We start from the raw sequence: 19,150 nt of genomic DNA, 5'->3' as shown, positions 1-19,150 counted from the left end.
TCATACAAACACTTTATTACGTGTCATACTTGTAAATATAATTTTTCAATTCCAAAAACATCAAGGAAAGGAAAGTTTTAAAATAAAAACCGTTTGATAAATAGAGAGAGGGATAAGAATACAGAGATTTTGGGTTGGGTTGGCTATGGTTGTTGCTGTGCTGTGTGGCAGGTGGCTGTGGCCGGGAGGAAGCAATATGCGGGCCTTTCCGATGGTCTCATTGTTTGAGTCGTTGCCTTCCCCGCCACTCACCTTCTGTACTGCTGCTGCTTCTGCCTCACTAAGTAAAACCTCCCTTATTCTTGCTGCTCCAAGGAAAAGTCTCTCTCCCCCAAAGTTCGTACTTCATTTATATTGCTCTTCGAGTTCAAACGTCGACTTGGGTAGCGATGATTCTGATGTTGGCGACTCTTCTTCTTCGCTAGAGGAGAAGGAGGCGGGGGAAGGGGAGGAGGAGGAGGAGAAATCGGAACCTGGGGATGGTGTGTGCATTGAGATAGAGAAGCTCGGCAAGAATACTCGCAGAATTCGATCCAGAATTGCCATTGACGCACCTCTTCACACCATTTGGAATATTCTCACTGATTACGAGAGATTGTCTGATTTCATTCCCGGTCTCGCCCTCAGCCAATTGCTCCAAAAGACTCACAACTACGCTCGACTTTTTCAGGTCATCATCTCACCTTCGCATTTCTTCTGTTCTTTATTGTTTGTTTTGTTTGATCTTAATACTTCATTTGAAAAAATGTACACCCGTGGTTATATTTTTCAAAATTCGTTGAGTTATTTGGTACTTCCGAGTACTCAGTTTGAAATTGCTGTTGATGGTTTTGTGGATAATAGAAAACCCGTCATAAGATTGTCAAAAGCAAAAAAATATAAAAACCCATCTTCTGTTAAATACCTGTTGTAATGGTTGCTGTGAATGTTGTGGTGTAACAAGGATTCGGTGGAATTGTAAATGGAAGATGCAGTAATGAAAAGCAGGGTCGTAGGAGAGGTGTTTGATGAAAGGCTTCAATGAGCCACACATATATTGATAATGGAATACTTACAGTGTCCATTACAACATACCCAAAACAACACTCTACTTATTTAATAAAAATGCTGCGTATTGCAGCTCCTAAAACTACAGCCCCCACTTAAGTCAGCCCCCCCCCCACCACTCCTAAAAAAAAAAAACACGCAGTTCTTCTTCATAATACTCAGCGACTTACTTCACTTCGTAAGCTCGGGTTCCATCCTCCCTTTCCCTTCTCTAGCTGGGTTCCTAACATCTTCACTTATAAATACCGATATGAACTTTAATCTAAACGATAATTGGGAGGGAAGTGTTACCGACACCGTTCAAGAATCTCTGCATTACCTAGACAGACAGTTTTAGGTTAATTAAGAATCTGCACTGGTTTGAAATGGAATAACGAACGTTCTGGGTTCTTTACGAACTTTCAAATGTTCGAGGGAGCAATCTAGCCATAAGGCTGTCAGCAGGTATGAAAGTCCTTGTGGGATTGACCTTGCTTTCACCTCAAAATATCGATTCTGAAGTAGCGTACCTCTTGCCTCCTATAGTGGACTTCCTTGATTTCTAGGTGTACCTTCCGTATACTGGTTTTTGACAAGTTTATGTAATCAATGCAAAAATGTTATGCAGGATGATTCTTTTGAGTGAGGACGCATGTAGATAATGATGAATGACACTTTTTGAGGATTGTTGTTGCTTTAGCTCCGATAATTTGACAATTGAACGACTAAGGCCCTTGCAAGTGAAACTTGAGTGTACCTCTCTTAAGTCAGTATCACATACAATGGTATTCCACCTCTCATTGATTGCATAGGTTATTTGATGTGCATGATTGTGTTAATTTAATTTTATTTTTTTCTGGAATCAATCTTCAAATACTTTCTTTAGCACACTCTGATATTGTTTATTTTTTTTATAAGTAATAAGTATTTCATTGATAGAAAGATAGGCATAGCCCAAGTACACTAGGGGTATACAAAGACATACACCTATTTAGGAACTAGAAACAGTTAAAAGGAAATCATGGAAGCTGGAACCATTGAAATCTATAGCAATGGTCCACAGAAACAAGGTCTTCCAGAAAAAACTACGAAACTCTTCCAAGGAACGTTCATGATCCTCAAAAAGTCGCTCATTTCGTTCACTCCAAATACACCAAAAAATACAAACAGGGACCATCTTCCATACGGCTGCAATCTGTGATGTTCCAGTGATCCCTCTCTAACATGCTAGAAGATCAATCACCCTATCTGGCATTACCCATGCGACTCCCAGTTTGCTGAAAAAATAATTTCAAATACCTCTAGCAAACTCACAATGTAAAAGTAGATGGTCCACCATTTCACCACTATTTCTACACAAACAGCACCAATATGTGATGATGAAACCATGTCTTCTAAGGTTATCAATGGTCAAAATCTTCCCTAAAGCTACTTCCATACAAAGAATGCTGCCTTGGTTGGTGCTTTGCTCCTCCATATGTTCTTCCAAGGGAAATTATGCCTTTGTTGCATGGTAATAGAGTCATAGAAAGAACTTACCGTGAACTTTCCTCTCCTAGCAAGTCTCCATACCATGGCATCTTCATTTGTGGCTGCAATATCAGTATTATACAGCAAATTGAAAAATTCCACCAGAATATTCACTTCCCAATCATGAGCCTCTTGAGTAAAAATAATGTTCCACTCTTGGGAACTTTGATGAAGTATCCGCAGATTAGCCACCATGGCTTCCTTATCCCTTGCAATGCTAAAAATTGTTGGATAAGCATCCTTCAAAGCCATGTCACCCACCCACACGTCCCTCCAAAAGTTGATCCTACTACCATCCCCCAAGCACAATCGAGTATTACTAGCAAAAGAGCACCAAACCTTACGTGTGTACTTCCATAGTCCCACTCCATATGTCCCCCGGCCCTCTTTAGAACACCAACCCCCCTGCTCACTCCCATACTTCGTGTCAATCACCCCTTTCCATAAAGCTTCCCCCTCATAATTATAACACCACAACCATTTACCTAATAATGCCTTGTTAAAAGCCCTCACATTTCGAACCCCCAGCCCACCATCCCTCATAGGAGAGCAAACCTTGTCCCATCCCATTAAGTGAAACTTAAACTCATCTCCTATGCCACTCCATAAAAAATCACGTTGAAACTTCTCTATTCTTGTTGCAATGCTAGCGGGAAGAGGAAATAAAGATAAGTAATACGTAAGAAGGTTCGATAAAGTACTCTTAATAAGTGTAATCCGCCCCCATTTTGATAAATACAACTTTTTCCATCCGGCCAACCTACGCTTAAATTTTTCCAGCACCCCCTCCCAAATAGACTTGGCTTTGAAAGCAGCCCCCAATGGAAGCCCAAGGTACTTCAACGGCAACGAAGAAACTGCACAACCCAATATACTAGCCAACCCCCTAATATTGCTTACGTCTCCCACTGCTACCATCTCTGTCTTGGTAAGATTAATTTTCAGCCCAGATACCGCTTCAAGATGAGAAATAATGGTAGGGCCATATGAAGCACCCATTGAAAATCCTGAAAACAATCCTCCCCCTACTGTTGCTTACACCATCCTACTTAGTGCCTCCATTACTAGAACAAATAAGAGGGGTGATAATGGATCACCTTGTCGTAGTCACCGCGAACTGTTAAAGAAACCCACAGGATCACCATTTACCAAGACCGAGAACCGAACCGTAGACACACAATGCCTTATCCACATCCTCCATTTTTCCCTAAAACCACATCTACTCAACATGTATATCAAGAAATCCCAATTAACATGATCATATGCCTTCTCCATGTCAAGTTTGCAAAGAAGACCTGGAACTCCCGACCTAATTCTGCTATCCAAACATTCATTGGCAATAAGAACCGAGTCTAAAATTTGTCTCCCCCTCACAAAGGAATTTTGAGATTTAGAGGTAATCTTTTCCATGACTGTGCTCCTTCTATTATCAAGGACTTTTGACAATATCTTATACACGCTGCCCACGAGACTAATCGGTCTAAAGTCTTGTATCTCCCTTGCACCGGCCATTTTTGGAACTAGAGCAATAAAAGTCGCATTTAAGCTTTTTTCAAATTTGCCATAAGTAAAGAATTCCTGAAAAACCAGCATAACATCCTCTCTTACCACCTCCCAGCAAGTCTGAAAAAAAGCCAAAGTGAAACCATCCGAGCCTGGAGCTTTATCTTTGTTCATTTTTCTAATTACTAGTATTACCTTTTCCTCTTCAAAAGGTCTTTCCAGCCACGTCGTGCTATTTTGATCAATGCCCTCAAAAACTAGGCCATCTACTGTAGACCTCCATGTATGAGGTTCTGACAACAAATTTTCAAAATGGCCAGCCACAAAATCCTTCAACACGACCTGATCCGAGGATGCCACTCCCTCAATATTCAAAGACTCTATAGAATTAAACCTTCTATGTGCATTAGCCATGTGGTGAAAAAATTTAGTACTTTTATCCCCTTCTCGGAGCCATAAAACCCTTGACTTCTGTCTCCAAGAAATCTCCTCCAATAAAGTCAATCTTTCAAGTTCAGAAACTACTTGCTCCTTACGGTTGTTTTCGACTCCTACACCCTCCAAACTTTGTAGCTCTTGTGTCAAGCTTTTCATTTGTAAGGTTACATCACCAAACACCTGTTCATTCCATATCTTCAAATTCATTTTCAAAGCTTTCAATTTCCTGGCCAACACATTGCTTGGATTGCCCTCAAATAAATAGGAGCTCCACCATTGTCTAACCAAATCCACAAACCCCTCCTTTTTTAACCACATATTCTCAAACTTGAATGGCCTTCTCCCCCCTATGATTCCACCGCCATCAAGCAATATAGGAAAATGATCGGAACAAATTCTTGGGAGTCTTTTCTGGCTTACAACTGGGTATTGAAGTTCCCAAGAAGGGGAAATGAGAAATCTGTCTAATCTTGACCAAGAAAAATGGTTAGACCAAGTATACTCCCCTCCCATTAGTGGTATATCCATAAGGCCTGACTCAAAAATGAAGTCTGAAAAATCCACCATAGCTTGATTTTGACGTCCCTCCCCTGATCTTTCACTGGCAAATCTTGTCACATTAAAATCCCCTCCAATACACCATGGAACCTCCCACCAAGAGCAAAGACCAGCCAACTCATCCCAAAGCATCCGCCTTTCACTATCTAAATTAGGACCATAAACCCCAGAAAGGCCCAAAGGAAACCATCGTCTATATTTTTAAACAAACACCCCACCGAAAACTCCCCCACAAACTCATTAGAGCTCTCCACCACCCTCTTATCCCACATAACCAAAATACCTCCCAAGGCCCCAATCGAGGGTAAGTAAGTCCAACCTGCATATGGGCAGCTCCATATGCTCCTAATAATGCTATGATTGACAAGTTTCAACTTTGTTTCCTGCAAACAAATGATGTCTACCTTCCATTGCCTTAATAAAGCTCTTATTCTAAGTCGTTTATTAATCTCATTCAGTCCCCCTCACATTCCAACTCAATATTTTGGGCTTCATTTATCAACTATACCACCCCTCCCCTTGTTTCTTCCACGACTCACACTCCCATCCTTTCCATCATAATTAATGGACCACATTAGCCTCTTTAACTCCCTATCTTTTCTTGATCCTGCACCATGCTGACCTGCCTCTATGGCTATAATCAAAGCCTTAAACTGCTCTTCATAGCCCACACACGAGATCCCCAAACAGCTCTGAAGTTCCTCTGCTTTTTTCAGGACCCAGTCTGAGGAAATACTAGGAGGAACCATATTTAACGGGGTAGGATCCTCTCCTATCACCTTCTCCCCCTCAGAAGAATATTTACAAGGGTCAAATAGTGTCAACATACCTTCCCCTTCATCTCTGTGAGCCAACTCTTCACTGGCTCCTCCTTTAGAACCGAATGCCATATTTTCTTCCCTCCACTGCTTTAACTATGTCTGAGCCAAGAAAGAAGGTGACCCAGGGCCTGCCGAAGGAGACTGAGACACCCCATGAAGAGGTGACCCTCCCTGAGCTACACCAGCACCAACAACAGCATAAGCAGGTTCCTCGCTGTCCGTAATTTCTCCCACCACCACTTCTGGCGGCTCTGAGGCCACCGCCGGACCACCACCTGAGGCGCCGCTGACCATCGGCCCTATCCGTGCCGGACCCAACACGAGACTCGGGACTGACGTGGAAGATTCGGGCCCCTCCCTCAAACCCAAAATCCTTGATTTCGGGCCTTTCTCCTGCCAAACCCGAAGTGGGCTTCTGTTCAGGCCCAACCCATTTACTACTTTCTTCCCCTTTAAGTCAGCCTCTCCTTCCTGGCCCACCCTCCCAGCCTGAAGCCCATTAGTCTGAATCTGACCCACCTTTAATTTCTCATTAGTCTTAGGCAGCTCCTGAGACCCTCTTGGTGCAAAGCCCATAGACTTACCCAAGCCCACTCCCAGCCCTTTAGACCCCTCTGCACACCGTATCATCCAAACTATATTTGCTTGTAATAAATCCACTTGACTTTTCATCTCCTGTAAGGCACGCAACACACATTTCTCATGTAGACCGACAACAGCTCTGCCTTCTACCATCTTCATCTGATCATCTACAGGAACGGCGACACCCCTTTGCAGGCCTACCCCTCTTGAACCTGCTGATGTGTCAGATTGATGGCTAACCCAACCACTACCTGTGGACTGCAACACCTCCCTGTAAGTCCGAGAAGGAGGCTGATATGGAGGCAGAGGAGGACCTGCACTAACCACCTTCAGCGCCTCCACCATCTTCCTCCACCCCCTTCCTTCCCTATCCTCTGGAATGAAAAGAAAATTTCGATACCACCCCATATTCCATCAACGCCATAAAGCTACCTCGTGAGTTAAGACGATGCTGAGCAACATAGCCCCTATCACCATCTCTATGCGCAGAATAATACCCCTGCCTCCCAGCCTTCAAGCTATCCTCCAAAGCATGTAAGAACCACCTTGCTGTGCCTATCCCCAGACTAATCTCCTTCACCACCTTCCAACCTTCTCTATTATATAGACAAACCTCCCCTCCCTTACTATTTCAAAAGCCTTGGATTCGATAAGCACTAGTTTCGAAGGACCCATAACTCACTCGTCTGAACTTAAAACCCAACTGGATTACAAGTTAATCAACACGAGAAATTAACACCCTTCACCCAATCATGAACACCATCCTAAACTAACCTCACTCGAAAAAGAATACTGAGGAAGAATGTGTACGGAGAGAATTTTCTCTCACTTTCTAATAGAATATACAACTCCTCTGATATTGTTATGCAACCTAGACTAAAGAACTCATTTTCAAATATGTTTTCCCATCGAGTCGTACTACATAGAAGCCCCACACTCTGCACACCACTTAAAAAATATATTATTTTACTTTTTTATCCTTATATTTCATATTTCATGAACTATGAGGGTAAAAGGGTAAAATCACATGTTTTTAAGTGGTGTGCAGAGTGTGGGGTTTATGTCTAGAATTTTTCTTTCCCATCAAGTCTACTTTTGTTTTTAATCCTAAGTCAAATTGTTGCAACCTTTTAACAGATTGGACAGCAAAACCTGGCATTTGGGCTGAAGTTTAATGCGAAAGGAATTGTAGATTGTTATGAGAAAGAACTTGAGAGCCTTCCTTCTGGTCAAAAGCGTGATATTGAGTTTAAAATGATCGAAGGAGATTTCCAACTCTTTGAAGGAAAATGGTCTATTGAACAGGTACATGTTGTTGATAAAATGTCTTTGGGCACCTACTGTGTAAATTTTGTTGACTATCTATCTAAATTCTCTCAATTATTTCTTAAAGCTAATATATATTTCCAATGCTATATAGAATCAATCACACAACATGCTTAGGAAAGAAGTGCTTTTAAGTTAAAAATATATGTACTTAAAAAAATTAAAAATACACACATTAATAGCAGGCAAAGATTGCATCCTAACTTGGAAACTTGCTCCAACAAACTTCACCAGCTAAGCTGCATACATATTTTGTTGATGCTTTATTTCTACATCCCAGCAATGTTCAGTAAAATATGTTGTTTTATTGTTTCTACATCCTAGCAACGTTTATCAGAGCTCATAGCTGGCCTTTAGCAGGTGAATGTTACATCCTAGCATAGAAACTCGAACCAAGATAATCTATGTCAGGGAACTATGATCATCAGAATTTTTTATTTTTTTTTAATGTCGGGGAACCTCTCCAAGGCAGGGCCCTTCGGACCCACTCCTTCAGAGTAAACTCCAGTCCCGTGCACCGCACCCTCAGAAGTTTCCCTATACGGAACTAGTTAAATCATTGGCTTTTCACCAGGAGGTGTGGCCCCAAAGGATTGTTTGCACCTATGAGGTGTTGAACCTTGGACCTTGAAGGAAGTGATACCCCAAGACCAAGACCTTCACCACTTGGTCTGACATACAGCACTCCCATCATTGATCTGGGCTTTCAAATAATAATTGGAAAAATTATAATGAATATGAAGCTATAGATATGGAACTTGTATTGCTATTCTTTAATGTGTTCACAGTTGATAAATTCAAGCAGAATTAGTGTAGCATATTGAAAAGTTACAGTTTCAACAACAATGGGTGATGCAGTCCAATAGAGGAAGAGATGAAGATAGTGATTCCTTGGTACTCCAACAATTCTATACAACTCTTTCATATTTAGTTGATGTAAAGCCAAAGCTATGGTTGCCTGTTCAGCTCGTTGAAGGTAGACTCTGCAAGGAGATTAAACTGAACCTTACGAGCATCCGAGAAGAAGCACTGAAGGCAGTTCGCAACACTCTGCATGTTCATTAACATTAGCTATTTGTTTGGATTTTTTTCCTGTAAGTATGTCCTCTTCAAGTACGTTATATGTTAATTGCAAGCATGGTTAGAATATTACTCAAAAAAAAAAAAAAAAAAAAAACCCAGAGTTAGAATATTACAATGTACAATAAGTTTACGAGATGTTTTATTTTTTTAAGCATTTTGATACACATTTTATAAGTGTATCTTGAATGCAAGTGTTTTGCTCGATGTTGATTTTCCTTATTTAGAAAGTGTTCAATGTCTCTTGTTAAAATGCTTTACGTTGTAATTTGGGTGAGTCGTTATATGATTAATGGGATTTATAATCATTAGTGTTTTATTAAATTGTTTGACCCAACATAACTGAGAATTAGAAGATATGGGTTCCTCATATAAGATCGTTGAGCACATATCATTATATGTAACATAGGATAAATAAAAAGTAAACAAATAAATAACTAAGAAGCAAAAAGAGCAAAGAAAATTGAAATTCATGTGAAGTTATTATTCACATGACCAACATAAAAGAAGTGCAGCTTGAGACAAGTGATTATAATACATAGTTTAGGAGTGATGCTATATACAAGAAAAAAAATTTCATGTGAGCTTTACTCCTATTAAAGATGTTGCACAAGGCTTATATGTATGTCTTGGACTTGTACAAATATTTTTTCATAATTTAGGCACCATGTCATGTACATAGACTCAAGTCATGCACTCTCACATTAGAGATGAGCTTGAATCATGGTCTATGGTCTTTCAATTGATGTATGTCCAGCTATCTTGAGCATGAGTTTCACCAGATAATCCATATGGACAATCCTTTTCTCTTAAAAAAATGTCATATTTTTACCAGTGTCCATGCCTCTGACACGATAAGATTTACAAGAAAATGTAAATCAAATTCTTTTCTATTAAAGATTTTGTGAAGATTTTTTTTTTTTTTTTAATGTCGGGAAACCTCTCCAAAGCAGGCTATTCGGACTCACCCCTGCAGAGTAAATACAGGTCCCGTGCACCGTATCCTTGAAAGTTTTTTTACACAGAACTAGTTAAATTGCTGATTTTTTACCAGATGTGTGACTCCAAAGACTTGTTTACACCCATGAAGTATTGAACCTTAAATTTTAAAGAGAATAATACCCTAAGATCAAGGATTTCACCACTTGGACCATCCCCTCAAATTTTTGTGAAGAATGAATCTTTCATACAAACTTATAAGCAGAATACCTGGTCTCACACCACCGTGTAAATGCAGATGTGGTTTGTGGCCTTGGGTCAGAAACCTTTGTTTGTTATGATGATGATGGTTTTAGACCTAATCGGAGGTAATCATCATGATATCGTAGCACATATTAGTCATAACCTATCTACTTTTTGGCGATTAAAAATCAACTAAAATATCAACCAATTGATCTGTGACAAAAATGGCTCATTAATCTCTGCATTTCTCATCCCTATCTCTTCTCCATTCTGGACCACTCATCTCTCTCCAGTCCAGATAGATATTGACTCTTTTCCTTTCGTTTTCTTCCCTGTGGAAGAAGGCTTGATAACTCATTTTGGAACGACTCCAATCAAATTATTATTATTATTTAAAAAGAAAATTAAATAAATGGCACCCTTTGATATCAATTTAATCCAACCCATAAAAAGTTGATGTAAACCTGGAAGAAAATAAAACCTTTAAAGATAATTATCTTTTTTCTCTTAATTTTTTGAGACTTAATCACCCTTTTTTTAATAAGAAATAATATTTACAATCTTAGAATTTGTAAGTCTCGAACACTCTATTTGAAAAAAGTATATAAATTTAAGACCTAGATGAAAAAATTATTTTTTTAATGGTGGTTTCTATTTTTTTTTTTCAAAGTGAGCGGTGCTTGCACATCCTAAAACGGTATCAAGCATTATTTTTAAGAGTAATGTTACATGTACTATTATTTTTACTTACAAGACTCATTTTGTTAGCTTTCTTTTTAAATTCAAATTTTAAATTTTAAATTTCATGATTTTCAACGTATCAATAACTGACACGTGGAAAAGTAAATTTTTTATAAATTTTTCTTAAATACATTTAGCATTTTTCTATTTTAATAGTTACCCTATTTTTTTATTTATTTATTCTAAATGTCAATTTTTTACGTGTAGTTTTTGTTTCATTTAAATGGCTTGAATCATCAATATGAACTGTACCCTCCAAATCCCAAAAAACTTAAAAATAATTTTGTGGGCTTAAATTTTGGTTGGAGATGCCCATTTCAACTAACTCTCGTACGCATGCAATGTGCTTATTTTATTGAAGTTTCTCTTGTTATTAAACAATTCCGTTCATCAATCTTCACAAATTTATTATTATTATTATTATTATTATTATATTAAAAACATTAATATATGAAAATAATAATAATTTGGGATCGGCAAGATCTATTCTAAATAAATAGCGTTGAAAATAGCAAAGATGGTGGGGACCAAAGGGCTTTTGCTTCTTTGTCGTCTTTATCCAAGTGGGTTTGGTCAACAATGTATATGTGTGGTGTGGAGTTTTGTCTTGCATATTCGGGCAGCATCATTATAATATTCTTTTTTTTTTTCTTCTCTTTATTAACCGAGACGTAATCCATGATTATAAAGAAATGATTCTTATAAATTTTAAACAGATCAGTTATGCATAGTTTTTTTTTAGAAAAAAAAAAAATAGATCCCACCATAAAATAGTATAAAAAAATATTTTCATTTATAGTGGGACCAATATATGTATAAAAAATCTATACGAGACTTATCTATTTAGAATTTATATTTATCATTACTCTTTATTTATAAATATATATATATATATCCGAAATCATGATTTTATTATGCATGTAATCAACACTTTTTTAGAATTGGAATACTTGTTCGATCCCTTCTGTGGAGTACCTGCTAGGTCATCTTGTTGTAATAATACAATAAATTATCCATACGAACTTAATTTGATTAAAACCTCTTCATTTTACTAAATTATATTAAAATCGATATTATTCATTTTTATTTGAAATGGAGAGGATTCTTATCTAACAATGAAGTGCGAAAAATCATTTTTTACAAAGATTTAAACCGGTAAACAATGTAATTGTCGAGGAAGATTGTGATTGTTTTTAGTGTTTATAGGTGTTCCCGTAATGAGATTCTTAGAAAACATGTAGTGATAGAATCCAAGGTTTTCTCAATTTCAAAGGAAGGGAGTTCTCCATGAATTACTGAGAAAAGTTAGAAGGTGGTGAAGGAGTTGAGGTTGGGGTTGCCCATGGTGCAACGGGTTGCTAAAACTCTAGAACGGTGTCTAAAAGAAGGAAGAAATGACTTCTACATTGGGTGTAATCGGTCCAGTCTGGCCTGGTTCGGTTTGGGAGAGGTCACAGACCAAAAATTTCGATCCATCATTTTTGTCGGACAGGAACAGTCAGTCTATTCAGTCTGATTTGGTCCATAAACATTTTTTTTCTCATTTTCTTTTTTTGACAAAAAATTAATATAAGAAATTAATTAAATTAGTAAAATTAAAATTAAGTGATCTCTTTAATATTTTATATATGGTTAATGAATATTAAATAATCTCATTGTATATATGTTCATTGGTGATCCCTTGGATGAAAATTACATAATTAATTTAATAATATAATATATATAATATGTAAATAATATTTACAGTCGGTCTTAGTTCGGTCCAAAAACTACACCTTGAGACCTAATAATAAGACTATCGGTCCGGTCCGGACCAAACCATTCGGCCCAGTCAATTTTTTCGGTCCAAAACGATAGTCTTACACCCCTACTTCTACACCACGACAAGGAAAGGAAAGTGTAGCTTCATAGCACAAATATGTTCAAATATTTGCAGTCGATACATGGCGCTAGTGGAGTATGATAGTGGTAGCAGGCGTAGTTTTATCTTCATACCTGAGGAGAATGAGGGTCAAGGATGGAAGAGGTTGGTGGAGGCACTGTGGGAGGTTGTGACTAAAGGGAGAGGTATTAGTCAGAATAAAGGAGGGATAACTATGAGGCAGGTGGTGGCAGTGGGTCAACCAAAACGGTCAACCAAAACAACACTCGTATAGAAAGGTGTTGGAGACAACGAAACCTCATGAAAGGGTTCAGGGCAGAGACAACGATGCCATGGCAGTTGGTAGCGACACTAGGAGAAGAACCCATGCAAGATAAGGCAATGGGCATGGGGGAGGCAGAGCTCCTTCTATTGCGGGTACAACCAGTACACTATAGAAGAGTTGCGATGACAGGCACATTGTTGGCAAAGGCATGACAGTGGAGGACGTACATAGTATGCTTCTAAACTTGAGAACACAACTGATTGAATTGCAAGAGAAAGTGGAGATGTTATTACAGTGTGAAGAGGAGAAAAATAGGTTGGAAATGGGCCTGAGATTGGAGATGAGGGGGCCCAAAAGAGTTATACAAGATGGGCAACTAAAAAGGGGAAACGTGGGTCTGGGCTTAGCTTCTACTGGACCCAATAGTGTTTTACCAACTGGGCATACGAATACGACATAGATAGGCCGTGTGTTTGGGCCTCAGCCAATGGGGTAACACGTAGGGAAAGAATCTAACAGGACCCAACCTATGTGGCGAATCAAGCCAAATGGTGACATTGGGCCCTCGACCGGCGGGAGTTTGGTACCGTCATCAAAAAAAGCTCCGTCAACAGCGCAAAGACTGAGGAGCCTTTGACGGAGGCTCAGATGTTGAAGGCGAAGACAGGTATCTGAAATGGCACATGATGGCTCCTCACCACTGCGTGTTGAATCTCTAGTGCATCTTAGCCAGACATCACCAATGAGTGACAAGAGGTTGCTACCGTTTCTTCAACAGTATACCTTCCTATGAAGGCAATGCAGCATACAAATGAAATCTGAAAATTTTTCTTAGTAGAAAAAAGGGACATGGGTGCAAATGAATGGAATTCTAGGAGCTTTATCTCAATATAGGGCTTCTCGGAATGAGAGCATGAGAATTTTTTTGAGGAGGGTGAGCTGAGGAAACCGCGGTTTCATAGTGGGCTAACAGGGAAGGGGAGCTCATACCCCTTAACTGTATGCTTCCAGATTAGTCTAATGTCTCGGATTGAGTTCTGCAGAAGGTAAAGGAAATTCAATATTTTGTAGGAAATCAGATTTATTACATTGTTTACAGTCATTGAAGCTGGTCATGCTCATCTTAAGAAATCACATTAAAAAAAATAAAGGGAGATAAAGAGATTAACGTGGCCTCTTAACTAGGAGGGCATTGCAAGTTGAGAGAGCTCTAAAGGGAAGGGAATAACACCTATTTTTTGAAGCTCAAAATTGTTTCTTGGAATGTTTGAGGGTTTACCGAGGCAAATAAACATATTCATATAAAAAATTTGCTTCATAAGTGGAGGGTGGATATCGTATGTTTACATGAAACTAAATTGAAATATATCATAAGAAGAATTGTTTGAAGTATATGGAGCTGTACATATGTGAACTGGGCTTATCTTGCATTTGATTGGGCTTCAGGATGTGTGTTAGTGATGTGGGATAAAAGGGTGATAGAGAAAATAGAGGAATTTATAGAGGAGTACACAATGGCATGATGTTTTAGAAGTGTGAAAGACAACTTTATGTGGTCTTTTGCTGGTATTTATGGGCCGAATTTGGACAACAACATAAGTATGTTATGGGAAGAACTAGTTGAAGTACATAACTGGTGGAAACTACCATGGTGCGTAGATGGGGATTTTAATGTTATACGATTTCCAAGTGAACATTCAAGATGTTGTAGAATTTGATCAATAATGACAGAATTTTTGAAATTTATTTTCAACTTGAATCTGGTAGACATCCCTCTTATGGGAAGGGCATTCACATGGTCAAATAATCATACGCGATCTAGATTGGACATATTTTTAATTTTCTCAAATTGGGAAGCTCAGTATTCAGAAGTATGTGAAAAGAGGTTGTCTTGTTTGTGTTCGGATCATTTTTCTATTTTTCTTATTGTGGTGGTATCCAAGGAGGGCATCAATATTTTAAATTAAAAAATATGTGGCTGAAAACTGAAGGTTTTGTGAATAGGGTTAGGCAATGGTGGTCCTTATATTAGTTTCATGGAAACCCTAGTTTCATTCTTACAAGTAAACTAAAATCTTTAAAAAATAATTTGAAGATTTGGAACACACAGTCTTTTGGCAACATAGGTGAACATAGGAAGTCCATGTTGGAAGATCTTCAGGAGTTAGAGAGGATACAAGAGGGCCGGACTCTTTTCTTGAAAGAACTATCTCGGAAGTCAGAGGTGATTACTGAATCTGAGAGGGCTATTTTACTAGAAGAGATCTCATGGTGCCAAAAATCTAGAGCTTTGTGGTTGAAAGTAGGGATCGAAGTACAAAATTCTTTCATAGAGTGGTAAACTCTCATAGGAGAACCAATACCATTGAGATGAATATAGATGGTGCAGCATGTACCGAGGCCCTTATGATTAGAGATCATGTTGTTGATTTCTTTAAACACTTACTTACAGAACAAATGGGGAGGCAGCCAAGGCTTGATGGTTTAGCTTTTGATTATATTGAGCCACATAACGTCTCGTGGTTAGAGATGCCATTTGAGGAGATGGAGGTTCACGATGTGGTAAGAAAAATGTCCAAAGACAAAGCACATGGGCCAGATGGATTTTCTATGGGATTCTTCCAAACTTGTTGGAAAGTAGTGAATGAGGATTTAATGAAGGTGTTTTAGGAGTTGTTCATGGCTGAAAATTTTGAAAAGAGCCTTAATACCACATTTATAGCACTAATTCTTAAGCTCATCTCTAAGGTGCTCGCAACTCTAAGGTGCTTGCAAAACGCCTAAGGGAGGTGTTGGGAAATATTATAACAAAACTCCAAAACGCATTTATATGAGGTAAGCATCCTAGATTCAGTCCTCATTCCTAATAAGTGTCTAGATAGCAGACAAAAATATTGTAATCCGGGGGTCCTATGTAAGTTAAATATGGGAAATGCCTATGATCATGTTAACTGAGATTTCCTACTCTACTTGCTTGGGAGGTGTGGTTTTGGAAAGAGATGGTGTTCGTGGATTAGATGGTGCATATCAACGGTGAGATTTTCTGTACTGGTAAATGGTAGTCCAATTGACGTTTTCAACAGTTCTCAAGGTCTGAGACAAGGAGATCTACTGTCTCCACTCCTCTTTATCATTGTTATGGAGGCGCTGAATAGAATGACGTCGACGTTGGTTCACAATGGTTTTATGGTTAGATTCTTAGTTTGTAACCCCACTAGGGATACCATTAACATTTCTTATTTGTTATTTAGATGATACGCTTATATTCTGTGAAGTATAACAAACCAATTGCAGGCACTGAGGGCACTCATACTCTGTTTTGAAGCAGTATCGGGTTTGAAAGTGAATCTTAACAATTATAATTGGTCCCAGTTGGTAATGTTCACAATATCTGGCATCTAGCTGACACTCTTAGATGCAAGGTTTTCGCTCTTCGTATGAATTACTTGGGTTTACTGTTGAGGGCTGCTCTAAGAGTTATACCAGTATGGGATACAGTAATCGAGAAGATTGAACTTAGATTGGCTGGTTAAAAGAGACTGTACTTATCCAAAGGTGGCAGGATCACTTTAATCAAAAGTACTTTCTTTAATCTACCAATGTATTTTTTTTTTCTTTTTATCTCTGTTCGTTGGAGTGGCATGTGGGATGACTTTAAATTCCATCTGATCAAATGAGATAAAGTATGTTCCCCACTTTTTTTGGGAGGGTTGGACATTAGAAAGCTAAAAATTTTCAATAGGACATTACTTGAGAAATGGTTGTGAAGATATAATACGGAACTGAAAGCCCTACTGAAGTTGGTAATTTATTGCAAACATGGAAGTTGGGGGGGGGGGTACTAGAAAGGTTAATGGGCCTAACGAAGTGGGGATTTGGAAGCATATTAGTAGGGGATGTGGGGTGTTCTCTCATCATACTAGACTCTTATTGGGAGATGGCTCTAGAATAAAATTCTAGAACAACATATGGTGTGGAAATAATATCCTAAAAGACTTAGGGCATGTTTGGAAAAAAATTTCATCTCAAAATTCTCATCTCCTCTCCTTCTCAAACATTACTCAAGTATAAATACTTTCAAATTAATAATTACAATTTTTACAAACTTTCAAACAAAAAATAAAAAATAATTCAACTTTTTCAAATCTCCAAACAAAAATTATATTCAATATATTTAATTTTATAATATTTTTTTTCAACTTTTTCTTGAGAACCCATAAAACATTAACTCAAACTATCTCACTACTATTTACAAACTATCTTACTACTATTTACAAAATTTTCATCTCATCTCACTCCCCAAGCTTGTCCTTCAGTATTCTACATTACATGTGAGAAAGAAGTTTTAGTGGCTGATTTTATGAAGATAGATGGGGATTAAATACAGTGGAACATCATTTTTAGTAGAGTGGCCCAAGATTGGAAAATTGGTGGTTTTGAGGAGTTCTTTCGACTTCTGTATTCTTTGGGATCGAGCAGCCAAGAAAATGATAAGTTGTGGTGGGTACCCGCATGTAAAGGCACATTCTCGGTGTGATCGTTCTATAAGTCTCTCATACAGGTGCAGAACACTCAAGTTTCCATGGAAGATGATTTGGCATAATAAAGCGTCTCTCAAAGCGACTTTCTTTGTATGAACAACTTCTCTGGGTAAGATCTTGACGACAGATAATTTGCGAAGACGTGTGGTGATCATAATAGACTGGTGTTGCATGTGCAATAAGAGAAGTGAGACTGTAGATCATCTTCTATTACATTATGAGGTTGTTAGAGCGCTATGAGATGAGGTGTTCAGAAGATTAGAGTTAACATTGGTTATGCCCGCCACAATGGAGGCGCTTTTGACTAGTTAGATAAATCTAGAAGGTATTCCACAAAGTAAAGCCGTGTGAAAGATGTTTCCAATTTGTATCTTATAGTGCTTATGGCAAGAGCGAAACGACAAGACATTCGAAGAAATGAAGCGATCTTTTGAGTATCTTAGATCTCTTTTTGTTCGAACGTTATTCCTATGGGACATGGCTGTAGATTTCAATGGTCTAGACATGCATAATTTTCTTGTTTCCTTTTATTCATTCTAGTTAGGTGTTTCCTCTTGCATATCATCTCGTGTACTTGCTATGCCTATTCTATTAATATAATCGTTCATTGTGGGATGCTTACATGCAAGAGCACGCCACACTCTGAGAATGTGGATTCCATTAAGCTCAAAGTGGCATGTAGCACGTACATATGGGTTTGGTGCATTATGATTTCTTACAACAAGATCATTGTTATGCATCAGTGCTATATCTGCATGCTTGCCCACTGAATGGGGCCAGACATAACAATAATGTCGTATTAGGCTTTGCATGTCCTTTTTCATCTTTTTCTCCTTTCCTTTTGCTAATTTGCAACGTGGGTCTTTTTCCTTTTTGGCCAAAATCTCAATGCCTATATCTAAATAAAAAAAAAAGTACCCTTTTATTTGTCTATAACAGGACGACATAGGGAATTAAAGAACTATAATCTGTTAATTATTTATTGAATCAAGATTTTTTAAGGTTTTTGCTCGAACTCTAAGACCTAAAATAAGATATAAATGACATATGAGTAGTAATAAATATAGTAGGTGTTATGAATAGCATGATGAAACAAGAAGTCAAAGTCCATTATTTTCTTTTAGGTTTGATGTAACATTCTATCAATATGTACCACATTAATGATGTTACACGGTGTTATGAATAGTATGACTCATCTCTCTCACCCTAAGACATTAAAAAATCACAATTCCTATTTAAAGATTTAGTTGAATTTAATTAAATCTCGTCAAGTTATTTTTAATTCCCTCAAGTTTCCCATAATCACATTTTGATATAAGCTTTCTCAAGAAAAATAAATAAAAGGATTTCTTACTAATTTGTGGTGTGGATATGTGGTGCGGTTAATCTATGGTCTCCATCTAATCAACATTTTTTTTTCTAAGTAAGCTCGATATATTATAAATAACAGAGAATACATGAATAAGGTGTACAGAAATCTTAAAAAACACATTTTTCACGATTAGTGTAGGCTGTGTAGCACTAATGAAAAAAAAATGATATTAGAAACAAATAAATATTCCTTAACCTTTCCCGTCAAGGCGGAGCCACGCAAAGTGGCGATTTTTATACAATTCGACAAAGAGATTGTAGCGCCATGACGGAAGGCCATGATGGTAGATGTGGCTACATTTTA

The 19,150-nt window shown here is 38.0% G+C and overlaps 1 protein-coding gene across 1 annotated transcript; it reads left to right on the top strand.

The window, feature by feature from the left end:
* The first annotated feature begins 73 nt into the window (after positions 1–73).
* On the top strand, positions 74–9,169 carry LOC109000500. The gene is made up of 3 exons (XM_018977395.2): positions 74–670; positions 7,596–7,763; positions 8,643–9,169. The coding sequence occupies exons 1-3, from the start codon at positions 146–148 to the stop codon at positions 8,847–8,849; spliced, it is 900 nt and encodes a 299-aa protein (XP_018832940.1). The 5' UTR covers positions 74–145; the 3' UTR covers positions 8,850–9,169.
* Positions 9,170–19,150: the final 9,981 nt, after the last annotated feature.

This window comes from Juglans regia, chromosome 8 (genome assembly GCF_001411555.2).
Source record: "Juglans regia cultivar Chandler chromosome 8, Walnut 2.0, whole genome shotgun sequence".
In the NCBI taxonomy this organism is placed as follows: Eukaryota; Viridiplantae; Streptophyta; class Magnoliopsida; order Fagales; family Juglandaceae; genus Juglans; species Juglans regia.
Note: the sequence above shows the minus strand (reverse complement) of the source record. Positions and strands in the feature narration are given on the sequence as shown.

What these genes read in the sequence shown, in the direction of transcription:
- LOC109000500 (XM_018977395.2), top strand. Translation starts at nt 146, where the DNA reads ATGGTTGTTGCTGTGCTGTGTGGCAGGTGGCTGTGGCCGGGAGGAAGC. An exon ending in ACTACGCTCGACTTTTTCAG is followed by an intron (nt 671 to 7,595) that starts GTCATCATCTCA and finishes ACCTTTTAACAG; the next exon opens with ATTGGACAGCAAAACCTGGC. An exon ending in GAAAATGGTCTATTGAACAG is followed by an intron (nt 7,764 to 8,642) that starts GTACATGTTGTT and finishes TGGGTGATGCAG; the next exon opens with TCCAATAGAGGAAGAGATGA.